Source organism: Arvicanthis niloticus, chromosome 14 (assembly GCF_011762505.2).
Source record: "Arvicanthis niloticus isolate mArvNil1 chromosome 14, mArvNil1.pat.X, whole genome shotgun sequence".
Taxonomy (NCBI): Eukaryota; Metazoa; Chordata; class Mammalia; order Rodentia; family Muridae; genus Arvicanthis; species Arvicanthis niloticus.
Genome location: NC_047671.1, coordinates 49,419,365 through 49,440,272, shown reverse-complemented (window position 1 = coordinate 49,440,272; position 20,908 = coordinate 49,419,365). Strand labels below are relative to the sequence as shown.

Below are 20,908 nucleotides of genomic sequence, written 5' to 3'. Positions count from 1 at the left end.
AGTGAGTCCCTGCTATTGACAATGACAATGCAAACTAACACTGGGAGGAAGAGAAAGGTGCTGAGTCAACCCAGAGTTCAAGGTTTCTGCTTTCCTGGGTCACTTGGAGAAATGTAGACAGAAATAAGGAAGTGGGGTGGAAGTAAGATAGAAGGAGTAATGGGGTCAACTCAAGTAAAATACTCCAGTCCAAATGTACCCTAGTGGCTGACACGGTGGGCTCTGATGGCCCCAGTGTCCAGGGCAGCAGAATACAGAGATGGAAGGCAATGACAAGGGAAAGCAGGGATTCACACAGAAACAAGAGGCAGCATTCGGCTTGAGAGATTTGGCAGTGGAGACAAAGAAACAGACTGATAATTGAAGAAGCAGAAGGATCAATTAAAAGTCTTGGCCAAGATAGGGAAGGCCTGTGTATATTTCATAGGCATAGTGAAGAGATGCATGCTTTGGTGTGAGGATCAGGAAAATTATAGTGACAAAGTTGTAGAAAAGACAGGAAAGGAAGGGGACTGAGAACAGTTTGTCTTAGAACAACAACAACAAAAAAAAAATGCTCAAACTTCTCAAATTGAGCCTGGGTTCTTGTCATTTCTAAGTCACAACCATGCCCTATATTTATTTGTATGGTGTGTGACTAAGTCCAAGTATGTCACAGCAGCTCTCAAGTTCCCTCCACCGCCACCACCACCATCATCATCGGTGTACCACTCATTGTGTTTCCTTGTGAAATGGTTACTATCTTTATTGGTCCCATGATACAAACAAGAGAAGTGAAGGGAAAGATAAGAATTAACCTAGGGAGATAGCCAGACAGTCAGTGGGAGCACTGCTGGATAACAGCAACCACTGCTCTGTGCACAACTTCCTGACACTTCAAAGAGTTGAAAATGGCCGCCTCCAGGGAGCCAGACCAGAGGGTAGAAAGCATGAAGTAGAGGTCTGATGCTTTTTGATAGAACCCTTTAGTACTATTTGACTTTTTTACTAGAGTAGAAACTCTTTTAATGACCTTCTTTGCCCTCTTCTACCTTCCCTTTTCAGTGGTAATGAGAAAATAATTTCAATTTCATCTATCTTTTTATCTGAGGTCAGTGGCATGCTCCTTGCTCCTGGCCAGCAGGTTCTTCCTCAGCATGCTTCACACCCAAGGATAAATTGTCTGGCCACCTGACCAACCCCATGTCCAGACTCCTACCAGACAGCAGTTTTCCTGCAAAATGTTCTTTTCAAATTAGATGAAAACAAACGAAACATTTGTAAGATGGAGCTTGCGTTAAAAAAAAAATCCTGAGAGTAAAAAAGCAAAAAGAATTGGTATTAATGTCGAGGTAATATGAGGTTGCTGGCTGAGAAGGGACAGGGTGACAATGAGGACTTGACCTCTTTCCTGGATCCAATTTATCCCTCTATACCACACAGATACTACACACACACACACACACACACACACACACACACACACACACACACACACAGAAGGCAGAGGAGAAAGAGTAGGAAGAGAAGGAAGAGGAGTTGCTGTCACTGTCACCCTGTATGGGGCTCCTGCACAGCCTCTACTGTAGAATCTGCTGGTCACCAAAAGACAGTTTCCTACACTCATGGGCTAGTGTCTTCTCTTCTATGCTAATTTAGAGCTGGCTCTCTAACTCTTTTTGCCCAACAGAGTGCAGAAGGGAAACAGTGTAGGTCTAGTTCTTGAGACACCCAGCAGTTCTACTTTCGTACCCTCTGAGCAATGATGTAAGAAGTTCAGCTGCCCAGATGGAGAGGCCATCTGGAGTCAAGAGGCCCTGAGACTCCATGCAGAAGATGCCCAGCCTTTCTGTAGCCTCAGTGGTCTTCATATGATTCTGGTTCCAGACACCATCTAACTCCAGCCTCGTGAGAGACTCCAAGTGAGACCAGCAATCACCCAGGCGAGCCCCATCAATTTACAGAACTCGAGGAAAATAATGACTGTGTGAAGCCATAAAAACCTGGAGTATTTGTTGTGCTGCAATAAATAACTAAAATGCCAATCTGTACTTTAATTGCCTGTTGGCTTTGTTTGCACTACTATGTTGTTTCCTCAGTGAGGGTAGGGCCCATATCCTTCTGTTTTTATAAATTATCTTTATGCTTGAGAATTTCATACATGTGTACAATGCAATATGACCATGTACACTTGTACACACTGCCTACTTCCCTCTCCAACTTCCGCTGTATCTTCCCAGAACATCTCCTTTTCAACCTCAACTCTTTTTCCTTTGATAGCCCAGAGTTAAATTAGCACTGCCCTTGTGTACACAGCATGCATGGGACGGCCCACAGGTGACCACATCCTCAAGAGAGCATTTCCCCTCTCCCAGCAGGTATCAGCTGCCAACAGTTCCTCAAATAAGGGGTGGGGCCTGGAGAGCACCTCTCTCAGCTCTATCAGAATTTTAGCTGGCTTGCTCTTGTGCCTGTAACCGTAGAGTTCATGAATGTGACAACCATGTCATGTCTGAAGACATTGTCACATGTCAGCATTTCACAGCATCCCTTCCGTCCTCTGGCTCTTACATTCTCTCTGCCTCCTCTTCTGACGTCTCCCTAAGCTTTAGGGGTTGGAAGGTGATCATTTACGGCTGAGCACTCAGTCCTAAACATGACACCAGGCCATGAGGTTAGGAAACTCCTTTGGTGACCAGCAGATTCTACAGTAGAGGCTGTGCAGGAGCCCCATATAGGGTGACAGTGACAGCAACTCCTCTTCCTTCTCTTCCTACTCTTTCTCCTCTGCCTTCTGTGTGTGTGTGTGTAGCACTTTGACCATATACATCTCTTCACTGACTGCTGCCCACTGTATAAACAAGCTCTTTTAGTCTGCTTTGCCGTTGAGACTGGGTCTCCTAGGCCGCCTATAACTCACCATGTAGACTAGGTTGCCCTCAAACTCATGACAATCCTACCTCAGCCTCCTGAGTGCTGGGTTATAGGCCTGTGCCACCATAGTGGGCCACATGCATTTTTTTAAAAAGTTGTTAAATACTCTGGGCATTCTCTAGCACTGAATAAACTCTCATAAACTTGATTAGTACAAATTTAAAATGTCTACAAAAATAAAGGCAACAACAAATGTCTACAATACTCCCTGTTGTGGGAACAGAATGGCTGGTATACACATCACGAGAAGTGATTTACTTGGTACCTAGACAATAGGTTCTTAATGACAACAGTTGGTCTTTGTAGAAGGATTGAATTAACTTGACTGTGGGCCACGATCCAAAAACAGAGTGTGAGGACAGAAGAAAGTGGCTGATGACTTCGGGCAAAAATCCGAGTCGCTCCAACAGTGTTCCTGTGGGTTGCACTGAGCAAGTGAATGGATGTGAGGATTCCAGAGACCTCCACACAATTCACATGAAGTAGTCTCTTGATGTTCACAGGATTCTGGGGGGGGGTGTTGGGATGGGGGGAAATAATGTTCCTTCCTTCCCCCTGGTGCATGGGAAACCCATCAGGAACCACATCCTCAAAAATACAACAATTATCCCTCTCCCAGCAGGGATCAAATGCCAGCACTTCCTCAAAGAAGGGGTGGAGCCTGGAGAATACCTCTCAACTCTATCAGAATTTGAGCTGGCTTGCTCTCATGCAGGTCACCACAGCTTCTGAGTTCATAGATGTGACAGCCATGATGAGTTGTGAAGCCATGTCATGTGATGAAGCCTTCTAGACAGTGTCTTACTAATTATCTGTCTGACCTTCAACTCTCAATCCACCTGCTTCAGTCAACCAAGTGTTAGGATTACTGGTGTGTGCCACCACCCCTGGACATAACACCATTTTGTAAATGGGAGCAAGTACATTATTCTCCCTCTCAGACCTCTTCAACTAAATTCACACAGGCTGGAAACTAAATGAAAATATGTAGAATGAACACGTATTTTGCTCAAATCAGTAATTCCATGAGTAGGGTCTGGTTCTTCTGGCTGTGTGTGGTTAAAAGACGCTGTGTAAACATATTTTGTGGGCTGACGGCTTGGGTTAAGTCCCGTGTGGGACATAAAATGGGAAGATGCCACCCCTGCCCTGAGGGAGTGAACTGGGGAGACTACACTTACACAGATGAGATAATTAAATAACAGGACAACATATAATTAGTGCTAAACTATGTAGTAAAAATTAAGTGCTCCAGGGATTGGGAAAAGCAGAGAAGTGAGGCTCCCGCAGTTGGGGAGTCTTCATTGCAGACCTGAGATCCGGCTGAGCCTTGCGGAAGGAAGCCAACTAGAGACAGGCTGAGAGGAAGGAGAACACAGGAGTCCCAGGAGAACAGAGCCAAGCCAGCACACTTGTGGGTTTATTTCAGGCAGCACATGGACTACGAAAGATGTCCCAATTCCCCAAGAACGTTTCTGCATAGTTCCCCACATTCACGTTTCTGGACTCTCATTAGGTCTCCTCTGCTTACAATGCCTTTCCCCTTCTCCCGATAAACTTGTGTTTCAAGGCCCAACTCAAATGCAAACTATACGTCTGAATCCTTCCATGATACATCTCCCCCCACTGCTCATGCTTCTATTAAAATGCCATTTCCGGTTCCCTGCCCACCCCTTCCACTACTATAATTAATACGAGTTTATATTTCTTGGGCACTTCCTATGTTGCAGGACCTATGTAGGCATTTATGTTGTTTTGACTCTCGCAGCGGCACAAGATATTGTTTTTCCCTACTTTTCAGATAACAGGCTTAGTGTGCTTAAGAATCCTGCAACACTAACAAAGCTAGGAAATCAGACAGCAGGCATTTGTGAGACTAGAGCCCATCTGCTCTTCGTCAGTGCTAGAGACTGACCTGGCCTCTGACACTGAACTACAGCTTCAGCCCTGCAAACTCTTCTCTCTTTCTGAGACAGGATCTCACTATAAAGCTCAGAATTGCCTGGACTCATGATGGCTTGAATCTGAGATCCTCCTATCTCAGCCTCCCCACTCCTAGAGCTATAAGCCTGTGTCAGATTTTATTTTATTTATTTAATTTTTTTTTAACTTTTTTTCTTGAGATAGGATCTCATGTATTCCAGGCTGGCCTAGAACTATATAGCTGAGGACAACCTTGAACTAACGATCCTCCTGTCTCCACTTCTAAAGCCTTATGTCACCACACCCTACTCTTAATGTACCGGAGCCATGTATTTTTGGAGACCACAAATGCTCTTTATCAATCTGTCTTCTCCTGGCCTAGAACGGTGGCTGACATATGGCTTGAGAGTGTTTTACAGATAAACACAACTTTCACACCACATGCCTGGGGCTAAGACTAGGTACACCCAGTCCTCCTTTATCCCAGACACTTCCACCCACCTAAAAGTCACATACTTGGGCAAGGAGAGAGGAAGTCTGAACACCTTACAGTTTTTTTTTTTCATAGGACTCCAGAGTGCTCAAAGTGGGGCTGGTTTACAAAAACTACCATCGGCTGAAACTGAACTCGCAGCTCAGACTGACCAGGGCCTGTGAATCCTTAGGTATTTTGAAAAGAGCAGCCACTCAAAAGCCTCAGCCTGTGGGAACAGAAACGGGGAGTCAAGATTACTCCAGCTGATCCTATCCTTGCACAGAGGCCCAGGCAACAGAACATCAGCACGGCCAGGGAAATAGCGCTACCCTGTTACCTGCTACCCTGTTACCTTCAGCAGCCTGAGTTCTCCATAATTTTTTTAGGGACTTTGATTCAGGCCAAACCAGGATTCCTGGTTTAGAGGATTAAAAAGAATTTCAGGACTAGCCACTGTGAAGAGCTTGAGGCTTTATTGAAGATAACTTTAACATAGGCATACTCGAGGCGTGGAAGGCACACAGGGAAACAAAAGCAATACAACGTGTAAATACGGACTCCTTGAAAGCTGCCGCGTTAGCCAGATACCTCTTTGGTGGTTAAGTTACATAGTAAAAGGTTGCTAAGAACCACTCGGTTTCTCTCTCTCTCTGTTAAGTGAACTTATAGGATGGTTCGTAGTATGGAATTACAATATAATAAAATTAAAACCAGGCGCCGCAGGGGGTTTAGTACATGTCCTTCACCTGTAAACGTATTTCTGGTGAGATTCCTAAGGAAACAATCGTTTGTGGCTGCGAAGCGACGAAAAGGCCTTTAACTGTTAACTGCACTGGAATTCTTGCCCGGCCGCTGGCAAGGATTTCCTCTGCCTACAGCCTAAATGTAAAGAGAAAAAAGCGGGTCAGAGCTTGAACCTGGGGGCAAAACTTGCCCTGGGTAATTCGGTCCACCAATCAGCCATCATTCGGATCCGCGCACCCTCGCGGCTCCTACAATGGCGACGGAGGACGACACCTTGGCCCTGGCCCCGCTTCAAGTCCTTGTAGCTCTCACCTCGCCAGCGCCAAGCCCGCCCCATCCTCCACTTCCTTCCTAGAGCGTCATCCTTCCGGCAAGGCTCCTTGCTGATTGGCTGGCTGGGGACTCGGCCGCTGGGGACTGCGCAGCGGCCACTCTGGTCCCTGTCCTGTCCTTCGGGCCGCGATCCCTCAGCTGCAAGCCCTATGGTGCTGGCTACGACATGTGGCGCCTGACAGGCATCCTGGGGCGAGGTAGGAGGCATCTGCAAGACGAGATCCAACAGGCGATGGACTCGTAACTACAGTGCGCCGCGATCCGCGGGAAGACCGCCATAGCGGCAGTGGGTGGGCTTAGATCTGGGGAGGGCGGATACAGGGAGCGAAGCTCCATTCTGGCGCCCGGAGTCGTCGGAATTTGAAACGTGGTAGGACAAAGTGGGAAGAAGGTGGAGCTTAGATCCAAGGAATGGGTGGAGCTCTAAGAGGGAGGAGTCAAATAAAGGAAGCCAATGGAAAGAGGAGGAATTTAAAGACACGTGCTCAGTCGAGTGAGACTGTGTGGTTCTAGAACAGAAGGAGCCACACCCTTCAGAACTCCATGAGAACTTTTTCAAAATAAACATGCTACGTCCTCAAGGGTCTTGTTTTATTCGTTCTGAGGGTGGTGCTACCCTGGGATCCCCACTACGCTAAAGATTTCTGTCTATACTCTTGTTTAAGAACTACTGCAAGGGCTAGAGGGGCAGGCTCAGTGGTAGAGGGCTTATCTAGAATGTTGAAAGTCTTGGGTTCCATCTCCAACTAATACTGCACAGACGATATTAGTGATTCCAGGGCTCTCAGGGTAAGGCTTCCTCAAAGACTAGAGGGAAGATTGTGAAAGCCCTCTTTACTTAAGTCCCTCCCTGATGGTGTGACTGTCCCTTGTCCCCACAGCCCTTCCCCGCCTGCTGGGACCTGGTTTCCGAGGGGTAACACCCAAACCCACCAGTTCAGATGGGCCCCAGACAACCTCCACTACCCTACCACTCCCTAGGCTCAGCTTTGACAGGTAAGAGACTGACATTCCATCACATGTGATCTCCTGTTCCCGATGTGTACAGAACTTAATAGTCCCTAATTGCATCATCTAGATCAGGTTCCCACGGTTCAAAGAGGAACGGGGACCCAAAGTGCTGTGGATGGAAAGATGCCTTCCATTGGATGTCTGCTCATGTCTCCCCAAACACTCTGCGGGATGCCATCTCATGGGTAAGACTTCCCCAGCCCTGTCCTGTACCTTCAGCATAGATAAGAATAAGCTTGCATCTCCCATTCTAGACTAGGAGAGCATCCTAGTCTAGAAACAAGGCTAACCTGTATTCACATGGTGAGGCCTGTGACCCTGAGCATGTTTGTAGAGACATTGTCATCCTCCAGCCTCTGCCATTCTTCTCCATTTGACAGACATTTACTTAACACTTCTGAGCTAAGCACTAGGGACAGAGTAGAGAACAAGGAAAATATAATTCTTGCCTTCATGGAGGTTAGCACAAATGATAATAAATATCTGATAGCATGACTTACCAACATGAACTGTTATACGCACATTATCTTATTTAATATTTACAAAAATCTTACAAGGGAGATTTAACCTTCATTCCATACACAAGGACACCCAGGCTTTGGAATGTTAGCAATATATCTGAGGTCATATGGCTCTTAAGTGGTAGAACCAGATTTTACCGGCCTGACATTCAAGCTGTACCACATGGTCACTTCAGCAAGTATATCTTGTAGAATTACCTAATTCAGAGTCTAATGCATAATAGCTGCTCGATAAATATTTGCTGAACTTGATCTTTAAGGTCAGGGATGCATCACAAACATTAAATCTCATGCTGGGCGGTACTGGTGAATGGTTTTAATCCTAGCACTCAAGAGGCAGAGACAGACAGATCTCTGAGTTTGAAGCCAGCCTGATCTACAGAGTAGGTGCCAGGACAGCCAGATTACACAGAGAAACCCTGTCTTGAAAAACAACAAAAAAGCAAGCATTAGGTCTCATAGGGCAGTCTCTTGACCCTGCAGGCAGTGTTCCATATAGAGGTTCTAGCTATAAGGTATTCTGAATGAATTGGGTACACATATCACTCTCAGGGCTTCTGCATCCCAACCTGGTACTTCATGCTCTTTTCTTTGGGTAAACAACTTGACCACTCAGAGCCTCACTTTTTTTTTTTTTTTTTAAACCTGCCATGTGGTGTCATCAGCAAAGCTGACATGGAACGTCTCTGTGATACACACATGGCTATCAAGGTTTCTATTGACTGGAGGCAGAGTATACCATAGAGGAGGGAGTATTTTTCCATTCTGTTAAAGATCTGAGCCCTAGGTCAGTGCCATACTGATTCTGTTAGGGAACTAGGCCTGTTGTAGCCTACCATACAGCTCTCTAGGTTTTCATCTCTAGGTTCTATCACCACTACCCATGTGGAAGGGCCTGCGCACCAACTGTCTCCAACACCATGTATATGTCACCTCATCTTCCTAATGGTGGTGCCTTGCTTTTCTTCTTTCTGGTTGCAGCTCACCCATCGCCTCATGGGAAAGCTTTACATCGCTCGTTCTTCTCCAGCTCTGTGTAGCCCTCTGGTTTGTTTTCTTCTAGGTGTTTAGCATAATTGCTAGGTTATTGTTTCTCTGTGCCTTTGGGTTTTGTCTTTTTCAACAAAAGCTACAAATGACATGCATTTTATGCCATATACATCTATGTCCTAGATACAGACAGTGTCTGTCTTGTTTGCTCTGATGCATAGTTCCTGTAGCAATGAAGAAGTATTGAGGTTTCTCTAGCACAGCACAGGGGTGAGCAAGCAGCCCTTGAGATAGGCGCTAGCTCAACTGTTCTGTGTCACCTTTTCAAACTTCCTGTTGTACATGTGTGCTCTTGTGGCTTTGTTGGGTGTTTTGACTTGTCCCTGGATTTTAGGCTAAGCTCCAGCTTACCACAGCGTCTCTGTGCTTGCCTAGACCCTTTTATTCTGTCACTTGCTGGCACATGCATTCAATATGCATTTCTTTTAGGCACCTACTTTCACTTAACACTGCCCTGGGCTCCAGGGACCCCAGAATGTGCATGGTCATTGGGCCCTGCCTCTGTCTTGCTTACAAACTAAACAGAAGTGACAGACCCTAAGTGAATAATTGAGACAGACTACAGAACACCAAAGGCCAGGCTCAAGTGCTGTGAAAGTACATGGTGTAGCACTGCCCCTGTTAGTCAGGAAAGGCTACAGGGCAGATGATGAATGACCATCGAGGGCCGTGTTCCTGATGGACTGCTTTCTTTCCAGGGCACTCTGGCTGTGCTGGCCTTGCACCTGGCGAGGCAGATCCACTTCCACGCACCTCTGGTAGCAAGACCTCAGCCAGCTGAACACTGCTCTTGGCACAGTCCCCTGTCCCGCTTCCTCTCCTCTTCTTGGTGGCATCCGCACTCCTGTGAGTTCTCAGTCCTCAAGGTACAACTGGGGCAGGCTGGAAGTTTTCTCTGGGCCAGGAAGTATCTCTGGCTACACCTCAGGAAGAGGGCCATCAGCGGCTCCTTGCATTTCCTATCTAAAGTCAGGAAGAGGAGTGGGGAAGTGCTTTTCACACTGGGTGTGGGTCATACTGCCCCTAAGTGTTCCTCAGTGTCCTTCTGTCACCTTCTAGAGAGGAAGCCCCAAGGCCTAGGCTGCTTTAGACCCTGGGTGTGGCTTCCTGCCCAATCCTCAACTAGTTAGGTTCAGTTCTATAGTCAGGTCACTCTTAGGTCACTCTTGTCAGTAACTGCATCTACTGAGTATGTATTTTGGGTTGTATTCAAAGAGCCTATAGTCTCATGGTTGAGGCTCTGGAGTTGGATTTTTAAGAGTTCAAATCCCACAGCTACTATTTACTAACTACTCTTGTGTCCCTGAAGAAATCAGTTTTAGTCTCCCTGTGCCTCAGTTTCTTCATCTGTAAATCAGAATAATAACAAGTGATACTTAGGGATTCTTTGGCAAGACCAAATGAGATATGTATCAAGGACTTAGCACTGTGCCTTGCACATAGTATAACTTGGTTATTATTGGTTGGAGTATAAGTTCTTGTCCTATATAGCAGATTGTCAGTGTTAGCATTAAGCAGAGAGTTGGATGCTAGGCTGCGATAGTGACTGAAGTAGGTACTCCCTGCCACTGTGAGAATTCAAGTGATTTGTGCTCAGGGCAGGATGCCAGCATAAATACAGATCCCTGTAGAGGAAGGCCAGCCAAAGTGGAAAAGGAAGAGTAGGAAAGAAGAAGTGTCTTAAGAAGTTTCACAATTATTCTTCTGGCCTCCTGAATCTCAGAGAGACTGACTAGAAAGTGTCCCCCCAATCCCCCAAAACTGATCCCTTTCTCACGTGACCTCTTGCTGGCTCCCTCCAGCACTTCGGAGGCATGTTCTTCCCAGGCCTGACTGCCCAGTTTCCAGGAATACTGGCCTCAGGGAACCAAGACTGGGCCAGGAAGAACCCTCAGCTCCGTCCCAGTGCCTTCCTTCAGATAGCTCCCTGAGACCTGGCCTTCTGAACCTACCTGAAGAAGGTACGACCTCACCTAATATCTACAGAGCGGGGAGAGGCTTGCAGATGGACTGAATACCCACAGAAGTGGGAGGGGTAGGTAGATGGACCTTTGTTGCTCTCTATGTCCAGGTAACCAGTTGTCATTCCTTTGAGGCCTCTTGCTTTCTGGGGTGACTGAGAGTTACTGGACATAGACAGGACAGACAGGGAGAAAGGAGATATCACACCCTTCTCTCTCTGACCACCTGGGTATCGGCCTTTCCCTTGCAGAGCCCAGTGACTTTGGCTTCCTGCATGCTAGCAGGGACTTCACATCCCAGGCAAAGGCAGCCGAGGCCCATCCCCCTGGAGGAAAAAATGTATGGTCCAAGTTTGGTACCCTGGATGCCTACTCCACTCTTGGGGCGGGTAGAGATCCAAGCGAACCATAGCTTGATGCTGCTTTCTCTTTCCTCTCCAGGAACAAGACAAGCCCAAAGCTCTTCCTCTGGAGGAGGCTGTGACTTCCATCCAGCAACTTTTTCAGCTCAGTGTAGCCATCGCTTTCAACGTCCTGGGTACCTGGTTCCCTACCTCAAGGAAGGGGGATGAGGAAATGGAAAGGGTGGGTGGGAAGCAGAGCACAGAGTGATTAAAACAAGAGGTGTATCTTCTTGGGTAGGTAGACTAGATGTGGCACTGAACCAAGGTTGTTCAGTGAGGTCACGAACCCATCCTTGCTCATAAAGGTTCAGCCATTCTAAAACTAGCCGTTGTCTTGAGTTCTGTCTTAGTCACTCTGGTGTCTGCCCTCCTGTATATATTCTTGGCATCTGAGAGGAAGGACACAGTAAGCTAGAAGACCATTCCTTTCCTTTAAGGGCATGACCTTGAAGTAGTCCTTTATGGAGATACATAAGCCACAAGGTAGACTTATAGGCCATCTGTTACAGAGGAGGCTGAGAAATGTCTTCAGTCAGATGGCCGTGTGCTTCCTTGAGAATTCTGTCCTGTGTAGGCAGTAGAAAACAATTTTAGAGGACAACCAGCATTCTCTGCCATGTTTAGAAAAGAGCAGGCTCCTGCAGTTTGCAGCAGGCCCCAAGTGCATCATGGAAACAAACCTTTATTAAATCTAGGAACGGCACATGACTCAGCAATTTGTCCTGGTTCTCTGGTAACTTGGCTCCTGTCCCCAGACATCTAAGGTGAATCTCTGAATTCCCAGCAGCACCTGATAGGGTCTAGTAGTTGAGTGGGCGAGAGGCCGGGGCTCGTTCAGAGAATACTTACTGTATGTACACCATTTGCTAGAGATATGTCCTAGAGATATGGTCTTTACTCTCATGGTGTTCACTTGTGAGCTGAAGGATAACAAATAGTAAACTGGACAGGTATAGTGCTGTACAACTTCAATCCCCACACACTGGAGGCAGAGACAAGCAGATCTTTTGAATTTGAGGCCAGCCTGGTGAGGCCAGCCTATGTAGTATGTTCCAGGACAGACAAGGCTACATAGTGAGGCCCTGGGTCAAAAAAGAAAAACAGTAATCTGGCAAATGAAAAGAATTTCAGATGACAAATGTTTTGAAGAAATTGTTTTAGTAACTTGGGCAAGTGATGACAACTCTTCATGTACAAGTATGCCGGAAGGGAGACCCTTGAGCTCAACCTGGCTGACAAAAGCAAGCTACTTTTGTTCCCGTCTGGAGAACGCTTTCCAGCAGAGGGAAAAGTGAGAGCCAAGGTCCTGAAGCAGCCTTGAGTTTTACTTGTTAGGGTATAAAAGTGTGGCTGGAACTTATCCTTAGAAAGGATAGACAGATGACGACGTCAGAGAAGCAGGCAGGAGCCAGATCACGTAAGGAAGAGAGTAGGGATTATAAGTAAGACATAAAGCCACTGAAGCATGAAGAAGGGTGGTCATGTGATCTGTGTGGCTGTTTACAGAGCAGCATGGATTGACGTGGGCCAGAAGGGAAATGGGAGACCAGGCAGGAAGACGTGCTGAGAACGAAGCAAGATGTGCTGAGGGCTTAGCCATGGCTAGAGGAAGCAGAGACCAGAGTTGTAGAGGAATCCAGGTTACTGGTGAACAGGTGGCCTCTTCTGCCCCTTGTGTCTCCTTCCCAAGGACATGGGGATCGGTGAACTCTGGACAGAGGTGACTGTAACTCTGCTTGCTGACGGAGTGCGGCTTTTTGTGATTTGAAGGAGCAGGTTCTTCTCAGAAGCCTCGTGCCCATTCCTCCATTCATTTATTCATTTATTCAGCAAGTGCTGAGCCCTGTGGCAGAGCACAAAGGCAGCACAAGCTATAATCATATTTTGCATTTATGTAGAATTTTCATCCCATGCGAAATTACTTCTCCGGTCTTGTTCTGCCTGCCTGGAGGATTTTACAGTATAACTGAGGAGCCAGGGCTTATTCTTTTGTAGCAGCTGTGTCTGTAGACAAAGGTTTGGTATATTAGGAAAGTGCTAAAAAGAGTTTAAACCCCAAGTGTGGTCTGAAGGTTCTAGAACAGAAACCACGGGAGGCCTGGCAGAACAGAGTCTCAGGCAGGAGTCAGTTTGAAAGATGAAAACTGACAGAGTCCTACCTTGTTCCTTAATGCCTGGACAAAGCAAAGGGCCTGGCTTTGGGGTTTGCATGTCAGTCAGGCAGTGGGCCATATTCTGCTAAGGCTCCTCATGATTCATAAGACTATCTGAGCAGGATCACCTGTGGGGTTCCAGTGCACCATGGAAACCCTCTCTGACTAACGTAAGCCCAAGAATCGCTGGGATCTCTTGACCTACTGAGCCTCAGGGGGACAGGAATCAAGGACATTCCTGAGACCCAGGGGCCAGCACCGATAGTGTTTCAAGGTCGCTGCTGTCAGAATTACTTTACGGGTTCTTTCCTCTCTGTGAGAATCTTGTCACCCTGATTAAGATTCATACCCCTGACAAAGTCTCATTGGTGGGAACAAGCACAGGCATATTGATGGACAGCCAGGGGTGGGGGTGGGGGGGCGGATTGTTCCCAAAAGGCAACCAGAACTATTGGCCAGATAAGCCAACAGAGCATCTCTGCCACCCAACCCCTGACCTTTACCCCAAGTGAGCCAACTGGAAAAGTAAATATTGCACACTTGGAGAAAAAAAAAGGGGGATTCTGGGAGGAGATGAGCAGTCACGAGGGTGTGGTTGAGGGTGTAGAAGGTCTCTGTGGGAACTGTTTGTGCCTTGCTTTCCTACAGGGACAGAGAACATAAAGAAGGGGGACTACACGGCAGCCTTCTCCTACTTCCAGAAAGCCGCAGACCGTGGCTACAGCAAAGCACAGTACAATGTGGGCTTGTGTCTCGAGCATGGCAGAGGCACCCCCAGGGACCTCAGCAAGGTACTGTTTCATCCCCAGGCCCAGTAAGCTCAAAAAAATGAGCAATAAGCAGAAGAGATTCATAGTTCCACTTCCCTCCCTGGCTCTGTTGGAACCAAGCTGTGATTCCAAAGTAAGATATTCCTTACTTACAGAACTGTACTCAGAATTCAGGGGGCACAGACATTTTGCCTTTCTTTGCAACTGTAGTCCCAGAGCCTAGATTCATGCCCTGATAAAGAAATTAATTTTAAGACAGAAAGATAGATATGCAAGGGTGTCATATGTAAAATATTTTGTTGAGCTGTATGAGAAAGAAATGGGGAGAATCAGCTTAATGTTCTTTTATGTCTTGGGACCATAGTAATGATATGTCAGATCTAAATCGACAGGCAAAGACATTCAAAGTGTACTGTTAACGTCTCTTTCACTGTATGAGTGTATTCTCATACATAAACATGTAAAGGCTGCAGAGATGGCTCAGCAGTTAAGCCCACTAGCTGCTCTTTCAGAAGACCCAGGTTCAATTCCCAGCACCCACATGGTGGCTCACAACCATCTATAACTCCAATTTCAGGAGATCTGACATCCTCTTTGGCCTCCACAGGCACTGTACAAACATGGTGCGTTCACATACATGCAGGCAGAACACCCATGCACACAAAATAAAAATTTTATATATATAAAATTACATGCACATATATATGTAATATATATAGACGTATACAATCCTACATGTGTAGTGTAATTTTACACATAGTGTGCAATGGGTGTAACTTATCCATGGGAAAAAACTCGGAAGCCTATACACTAACATTTTAATAAAGAATGTCTTAATTGACCATAGTAATACATACCTATAATTCCATCCCTCTGGAGGCTGGGGCAGGAAGATTTCCATACATTTGAGGCCAATCTGAGCTCTAGTAATCTACAATCTGAGATAGTAACAGGCCTGTTGATATAGAACGCTATATCAAGACCCCCCCTCTCAAAAAGACAGCAGATCAGAAACACCAGCAAAAAGCCTAATGCTCTGTAGGAGGCTGGATATATTGGGGGTTTTATATTTGCCTTTTGGGTTTCTGCTTTTAAATTTTGACTTAACAGCATTTACCTGACTAATACATAATTATTATATATTTATTTGAATGATTTTTAAAATTTCAAAGAAAGAGGCAAGTTATCTGCAATCTGGTTATCTCTCCTGTTGACCCAGGCTATCCTCTTTTACCACCTGGCTGCCATCCAGGGCCACAGCCTGGCTCAGTACCGCTATGCCAGGTGCCTGTTGCAAAGTACAGGCTCTTTGTCAGACCCTGATCGAGACAGGGCAGTCTCTCTGCTGAAGCAGGCTGCAGACTCTGGCTTGACAGAGGTGAGTGCCACTGGTGGGGCTGTAAGTGACACGTCAGAGCCTGAAAGTGACCAAGATGCCTTGTCATTCCTCCCCAACAGGCCCAAGCTTTCCTTGGGGTGCTTTTTACCAAGGAGCCATACCTGGATGAACAGAGAGCTGTAAAATACCTTTGGCTGGCAGCCAGCAATGGGGTACGTATATGAAGCCTTTGGTCCATACATGTAAGAACAGGGATTTGGAAACTGAATCTGAGCTCTGAGCTTATGATATATTTTCTGGGAGCCTTTGGGCTGATTCAATAATCCTATCAATAATGCTGATCAATAATGTCATGGCTTCCATTGCTCCACTCTGTGACCTTGGACAGGGCTGCTAGGGTGCTGAGGTTAAAGGTGGGGAGACTGTTCAGCTGAGGTGGGAATACTTGCTCTCATTTGGAGTGTGGCACAGCAGGGCTCCTCTCTACCAGACACCGGGGCTGCTAACTACACATGCACCACACATCTGGCCATCTATCACTTCTTGATTCAAACCTGCTTCATCACCTTTAAAACAAGCATAAAATGCCCACCTTAACTGTCTGCTGTCTGCTACTTCACAGGGCTGGTGGGAGTATCAGACCAAGGTGACAGGTATGAGAGAGCTGCCTGGGAGCTGTGCCCATGACTAACTAGCCATCATGGTGGGGACGTCAGACACAAAGGGAGAGAGGGCTACCTAGTTGTCTGACCTGGGCGTTGTCATTCAAGTGGCATTACCCAGTTTGTTCCATGGGGCGTTGGTTCCATGGGATGTTGATGAAGACTGCCAGGGAAGGGATTTCTTGGATTTCAGGAGCACTAAGTGAAAACAGTTGTTTTGGTATAGACAGTCTCAGAGCTTTTTCATCACTGTGAAATGCCAAGTTGGAGTCCTCCATTGTATTGGATCAGTATGCATGTTCAAAGTGGCCCCTACAGGGGACAGGAGCTGTGGATTGGAGCAGGCAGCGGGCACAGTGTCTTTTCCCTGCATAGGGCACCACTGCTTCTCTTTGTTAACCATGGTAAGAGCTCTCTAGTAAGGGAGGAGAGCTCAGTGTGGTGCGTAGCCAGAAGGGAATCTGTTGCTAGTGGCACTGACCTAAGCGTTTTTCACATAGTGACAACCTAAGCAGGCAGTGCTTCTGTTACCTCTTTCCATAGGTGAGGAAACTAGGCACCTAGGTTGGAAGTCCAGAAGGCTAGATACTTGTTCTGTCTCAAAGAGGAGCATCATGTCAGTGAGGAGAGAGAGCCAGAGCCACAGGCAAGGGGCAAAGCCTCTGACAAAGACATGCCTGTGTTGTTGTTTCTGTTTTGCAGTCCTCTCAGGCTTATTCAGGGAGTCAGACCTGACTTTGGGAAACCTCCCTGCAGGCTGGCCTGCTGTTCGCTTTCCTGCCCATCTAGGGCTGAACCCTTCTGCAGTCTTTTTCATCCAGTCCCTACAAGAGCTTTCACGCTGCCAGTGTGGAATCTCTCTGGGCAGAGGAACCTAACTCCTTAGGCAAGCACTGGGCCTCTAGCATTTCATGGTTGAGGAGCTTGGAATGTAGCAGACGGCATGGATGAAGGCCCAGTGTGCCTGCCTGACTCCACCGCAGTCCTGGCTGGTCATTCCAGTTCTTCAGTTTGTCTGACTTCTTCTTTAGGACTCTCAGAGCAGATTCCACTTGGGCATTTGCTATGAGAAGGGCATTGGTGTACAGAGGAGTCTGGGAGAGGCTGTGAAGTGCTACCAGCGGTCTGCAGCCATGGGGAATGAGCCTGCCCAGGAGAGGCTTCGAACCCTCTTTAATGCAGAAGCAGCAGGTAATACAAGGCAAGGCCTGGTTCCTTTCAAACTTAATGCCTGTGACAAAAGAGGGCAGTAGCCCCAGGTCTCCTTGTCAGTCCTGGTCCTAGCAGTAGTTAGAAGTCCAGCTTTCAGAGTCAAGTAAACGTGTCTGCTGACACTGAACTAGAATTCCATGCCTTTCGTCCTTAGTTTCTTCTCTAACAATCAGAGGAACAGTGGAGATTAACTCCTTAGCTTGTTGTAAGCACTAAATTTCAAGGGAAATAAAGGGCTTAGCACACTAGTCATGGTGGTGCATGCCAGGAGCCACATTAGAGATACTGAGGCATACATTCCCAGTCAGCTTGGGTAACAGCAAGAAACTGCCTTAGAAAAAAAAATCGCAGCAGAGTATAGCACACAGTAAGTGGTCAATAAACCAGTAAATGATGGTTGCTGTCAACTTTTTAGGAGAGCCAATGTCTTGAGGCCAGCTGAGCTACCTTTCCGGGGCAGTGAAAGCCTTGCTCACTTTTGAATTACTGGGGCTGGGGCCCATTACAAATTCCAGGAAAGGGGTGCTGGAGAGATGACTCAGAGGTTAAGAGCATTGTCTGCTTTTCCAGAGATCCTGGGTTCAATTCCCAGCAACTAATTGGTAGCTCATAACCGTCTATAATGTGATCTGGTGCCCTCTTCTGGCCTGCAGGCATACATGCAGGCAGAATGCTTTATATGTAATAAATAAATCTTTAAAAAACGGAAAAGGAAAGAAATTTGAGGGGACTCAGGTCCATTAAGAAGACCCTGCCCTACAGGCAAGGTGGATTACATCTTTAATCCGAGGACCAGAGGCAGAGTCAGGCGCATCTCTGAGTATAATCTACATAGTGAGTTCCAGGACAGGCAGTATTATGTAGAGATCCTGCTGCAATCAAACAAACAGGCAAAGCCCCCCTCCACTACCACTCCCCCCAACCCCTCATCTGAGAACTGATGATTAAGCATTGCGGTCATCTCTTTTTGTTGCCTCAGGGCCCAGCCACCTAGCTACGACAGGACTGAAGTCTTTCTCCAGCCCTTCCCTCTGTAGCCTGAACACCCTGTTGGCTGGTACCTCAGGCCTCCCTCATGCCTCAAGCACAGGGAACCTCGGCCTCCTCTGCAGAAGTGGCCATCTTGGAGCCAGCCATGGAGGCCCCAGTACGGCTATACCGTCCTTGGAAAGGAGTCTCGTAAGACTAGGTTTCGGCTAAGGTGAGATTAAATGCAGCCCTGGCTGTGCCTGGGGGGCTAAGAAGAGGGTGACTGGAGGCTGCCTGGCAGAGATTGGCTGTTAGTATGGCCTAGGGTAGCAATTCCTGTTGGTGCTCAGGCACCCACCTATTTCAAGTGCATGGCTAATCGGTGACTTTGGTTTTTTCTCCATTTGAGTCTTGGGCCTCCTCCCATGTAAGCCTCAAATGCAGCAAAAATATTTATTCAGTGACCCTAGAGACCCCCTGTTTGTCACCTTCACCTTTGTTTTTGAGCAAATAACTAACCTCTGTTCTTGTGCCTTCGTTTCCTCACCTTAGACCATACCATAGTTTGCCAACAACCCCGGGTGTGTGCATGCCCCTAATAGTTTATATGATGGCGTCTAATCAAGATGCTTTGCTTTAGTAACATGTTTAATATATAATGGCAAAAGAATGAAGACGTTTCCACGAGTAGCTGAGGCTTGGGAAATCCTGATAGTGCCAGTCTTCTCGCCTCGTTCATCCCCAATGGGTTCACAGTCATTTTCATCTTTGATGTGGAAGAGAGGCCGCCTGAAAGCTTGCATATGTCTGCTTGACTTTTTTTCAGACCTCCTCCTTAAAGATGAAGCCTGAGAGTTCTCAGAGATATCACAATTTGAGTCCCAAAGAAGAGGCCAGTTAGCTACTTACCTTCCCAGAAACCATCAGTACCTCCTCAGCACCATAAAGAAGAGGAACGTGTGTAAAGACCCAGGCTCTGGCTGTGCCACCTGGAAGCAGTGACTGGATTTCTGCCATGTTTCCTCAGTTGTAGACTCAAGGCTCCTGCCTTAAAGGATTGAGGTGCAGCCGTGTCACTGCCGAAAGAACCTTACTCTCCTTGCTTAGGTTCCCAGAGACAGACTGGTGCCCACAGTTCCATGGCCTTAAGAATCGCCAGGCTGCTGGGCATGGTGACACATACCCAGTCTCAGCACTCGGGGCAGAGAGGCCAGCCTGGTCTCCAAAGTGAGTTCCAGGCCAGCCAAGGCTGTTACACAGAGAAACCTTGTCTCAAATCACCACCACCACCACCACCACCAACACACACACACACACACACACACACACACACACACACACACACACACAAAAGCAAAAGAAGAAGAGGAGGAGGAGGAAGACGAATCACCAGGTCAAGATGAGGATCAAAGCTGACATGACTCCAGCCCAGACTTCTGGTCTACCAATCCATACTGCAGTGTTATTTGAAAACATCATCACCCTGCAGATCAGTGGAGATTAGGCACCTGGAGTCTTGGAGCCAGAGAGTGGAGACCATGAGTCCTTTTTTGGAAAGGTCAGGTAGGGATATACAAGTGTTTAATAAAACAGATGGTGGATTATCTCTCGGTCTTGCCCTTGAGTGTGTTGGAGAAAGCCAGGGAGATGGGCAGGGGGAAGCTGAGCTGAGGCTCCGTCCTCATCTCTAAACTCTCCATTAACCAATTTAAAGGGTCTTAAAAGCTCTCCAAGAGAGAGACTTAGACAAAAATGACTTCAGAGTCAACGCTAATGACTCCAATTACTGAATTTGTGAATAGCTGTTCCCCAGCTTCTGGAAATTAGCCCAAGTTCAATAGCAGAAATGGGGTTGTGGGTAGTGCGTGGGAGGAACTGAGAACCAGCAGCACCCCTACCTCCCCCAGCAGCACCCCTACCTCCCCCAGCAGCTGTTTGCCTGTCTGGCCAGCATGGTCAGTTCAAAGATGGCTTTGGGAGGGAAAGTATTTTCTTCTGCTGCCTCCTATCCCTTTCTCTCTCAGTTTCTGAGACCTTAACTACATACAGTGTTCCAGCACCTTCTTTCCCCCAAGGCCCCAGTGCCTGCCTCCCTTCCTGCTTCCTTCTCAGAGTTGCTGTATACACTGTCCTCACCCCCACTGGACACCTTACATACTGCCTTCCTCAGACCATGCTCCTTAGACATGGGCACCTGGTCATGTCCCGACACTCAGAGTAGCGTCCCATGCAAGGTGAGGTTTCTGTGTTCAGAGTTTGAAGCCCTGCAGTACACTAACCTCTATGGCAAAAATAAATAATAAATAGAAAGGTTTTTGTGGTCAGCTGAGGTTGGGAAGCATGGCCCTAGACGGCCTCTTTTTATAGACTCAGGGTACACAGCATAGGCAGTTCCAAGAAGCCCTGCAATAAGACAGGATCCTCACTGAGGCCACAGAGCCTTCCTGATGCCCTGAGAAGTGTCAACA

At 47.1% G+C, this 20,908-nt stretch overlaps 1 protein-coding gene across 1 annotated transcript; it reads left to right on the top strand.

Moving 5' to 3' along the window:
• Window positions 1-6,415: 6,415 nt before the first annotated feature.
• On the top strand, window positions 6,416-20,046 carry Dele1 (DAP3 binding cell death enhancer 1). The gene is made up of 13 exons (XM_034518442.2): window positions 6,416-6,585; window positions 7,270-7,384; window positions 7,467-7,584; window positions 9,669-9,816; window positions 10,773-10,931; window positions 11,183-11,271; window positions 11,373-11,469; window positions 14,137-14,279; window positions 15,478-15,636; window positions 15,717-15,809; window positions 17,291-17,450; window positions 18,451-18,672; window positions 19,267-20,046. Exons 1-12 carry the CDS (start codon window positions 6,555-6,557, stop codon window positions 18,669-18,671), a joined length of 1,533 nt encoding a protein of 510 aa, XP_034374333.1. The 5' UTR covers window positions 6,416-6,554; the 3' UTR covers window position 18,672; window positions 19,267-20,046.
• The last annotated feature ends 862 nt before the right edge of the window (window positions 20,047-20,908 follow it).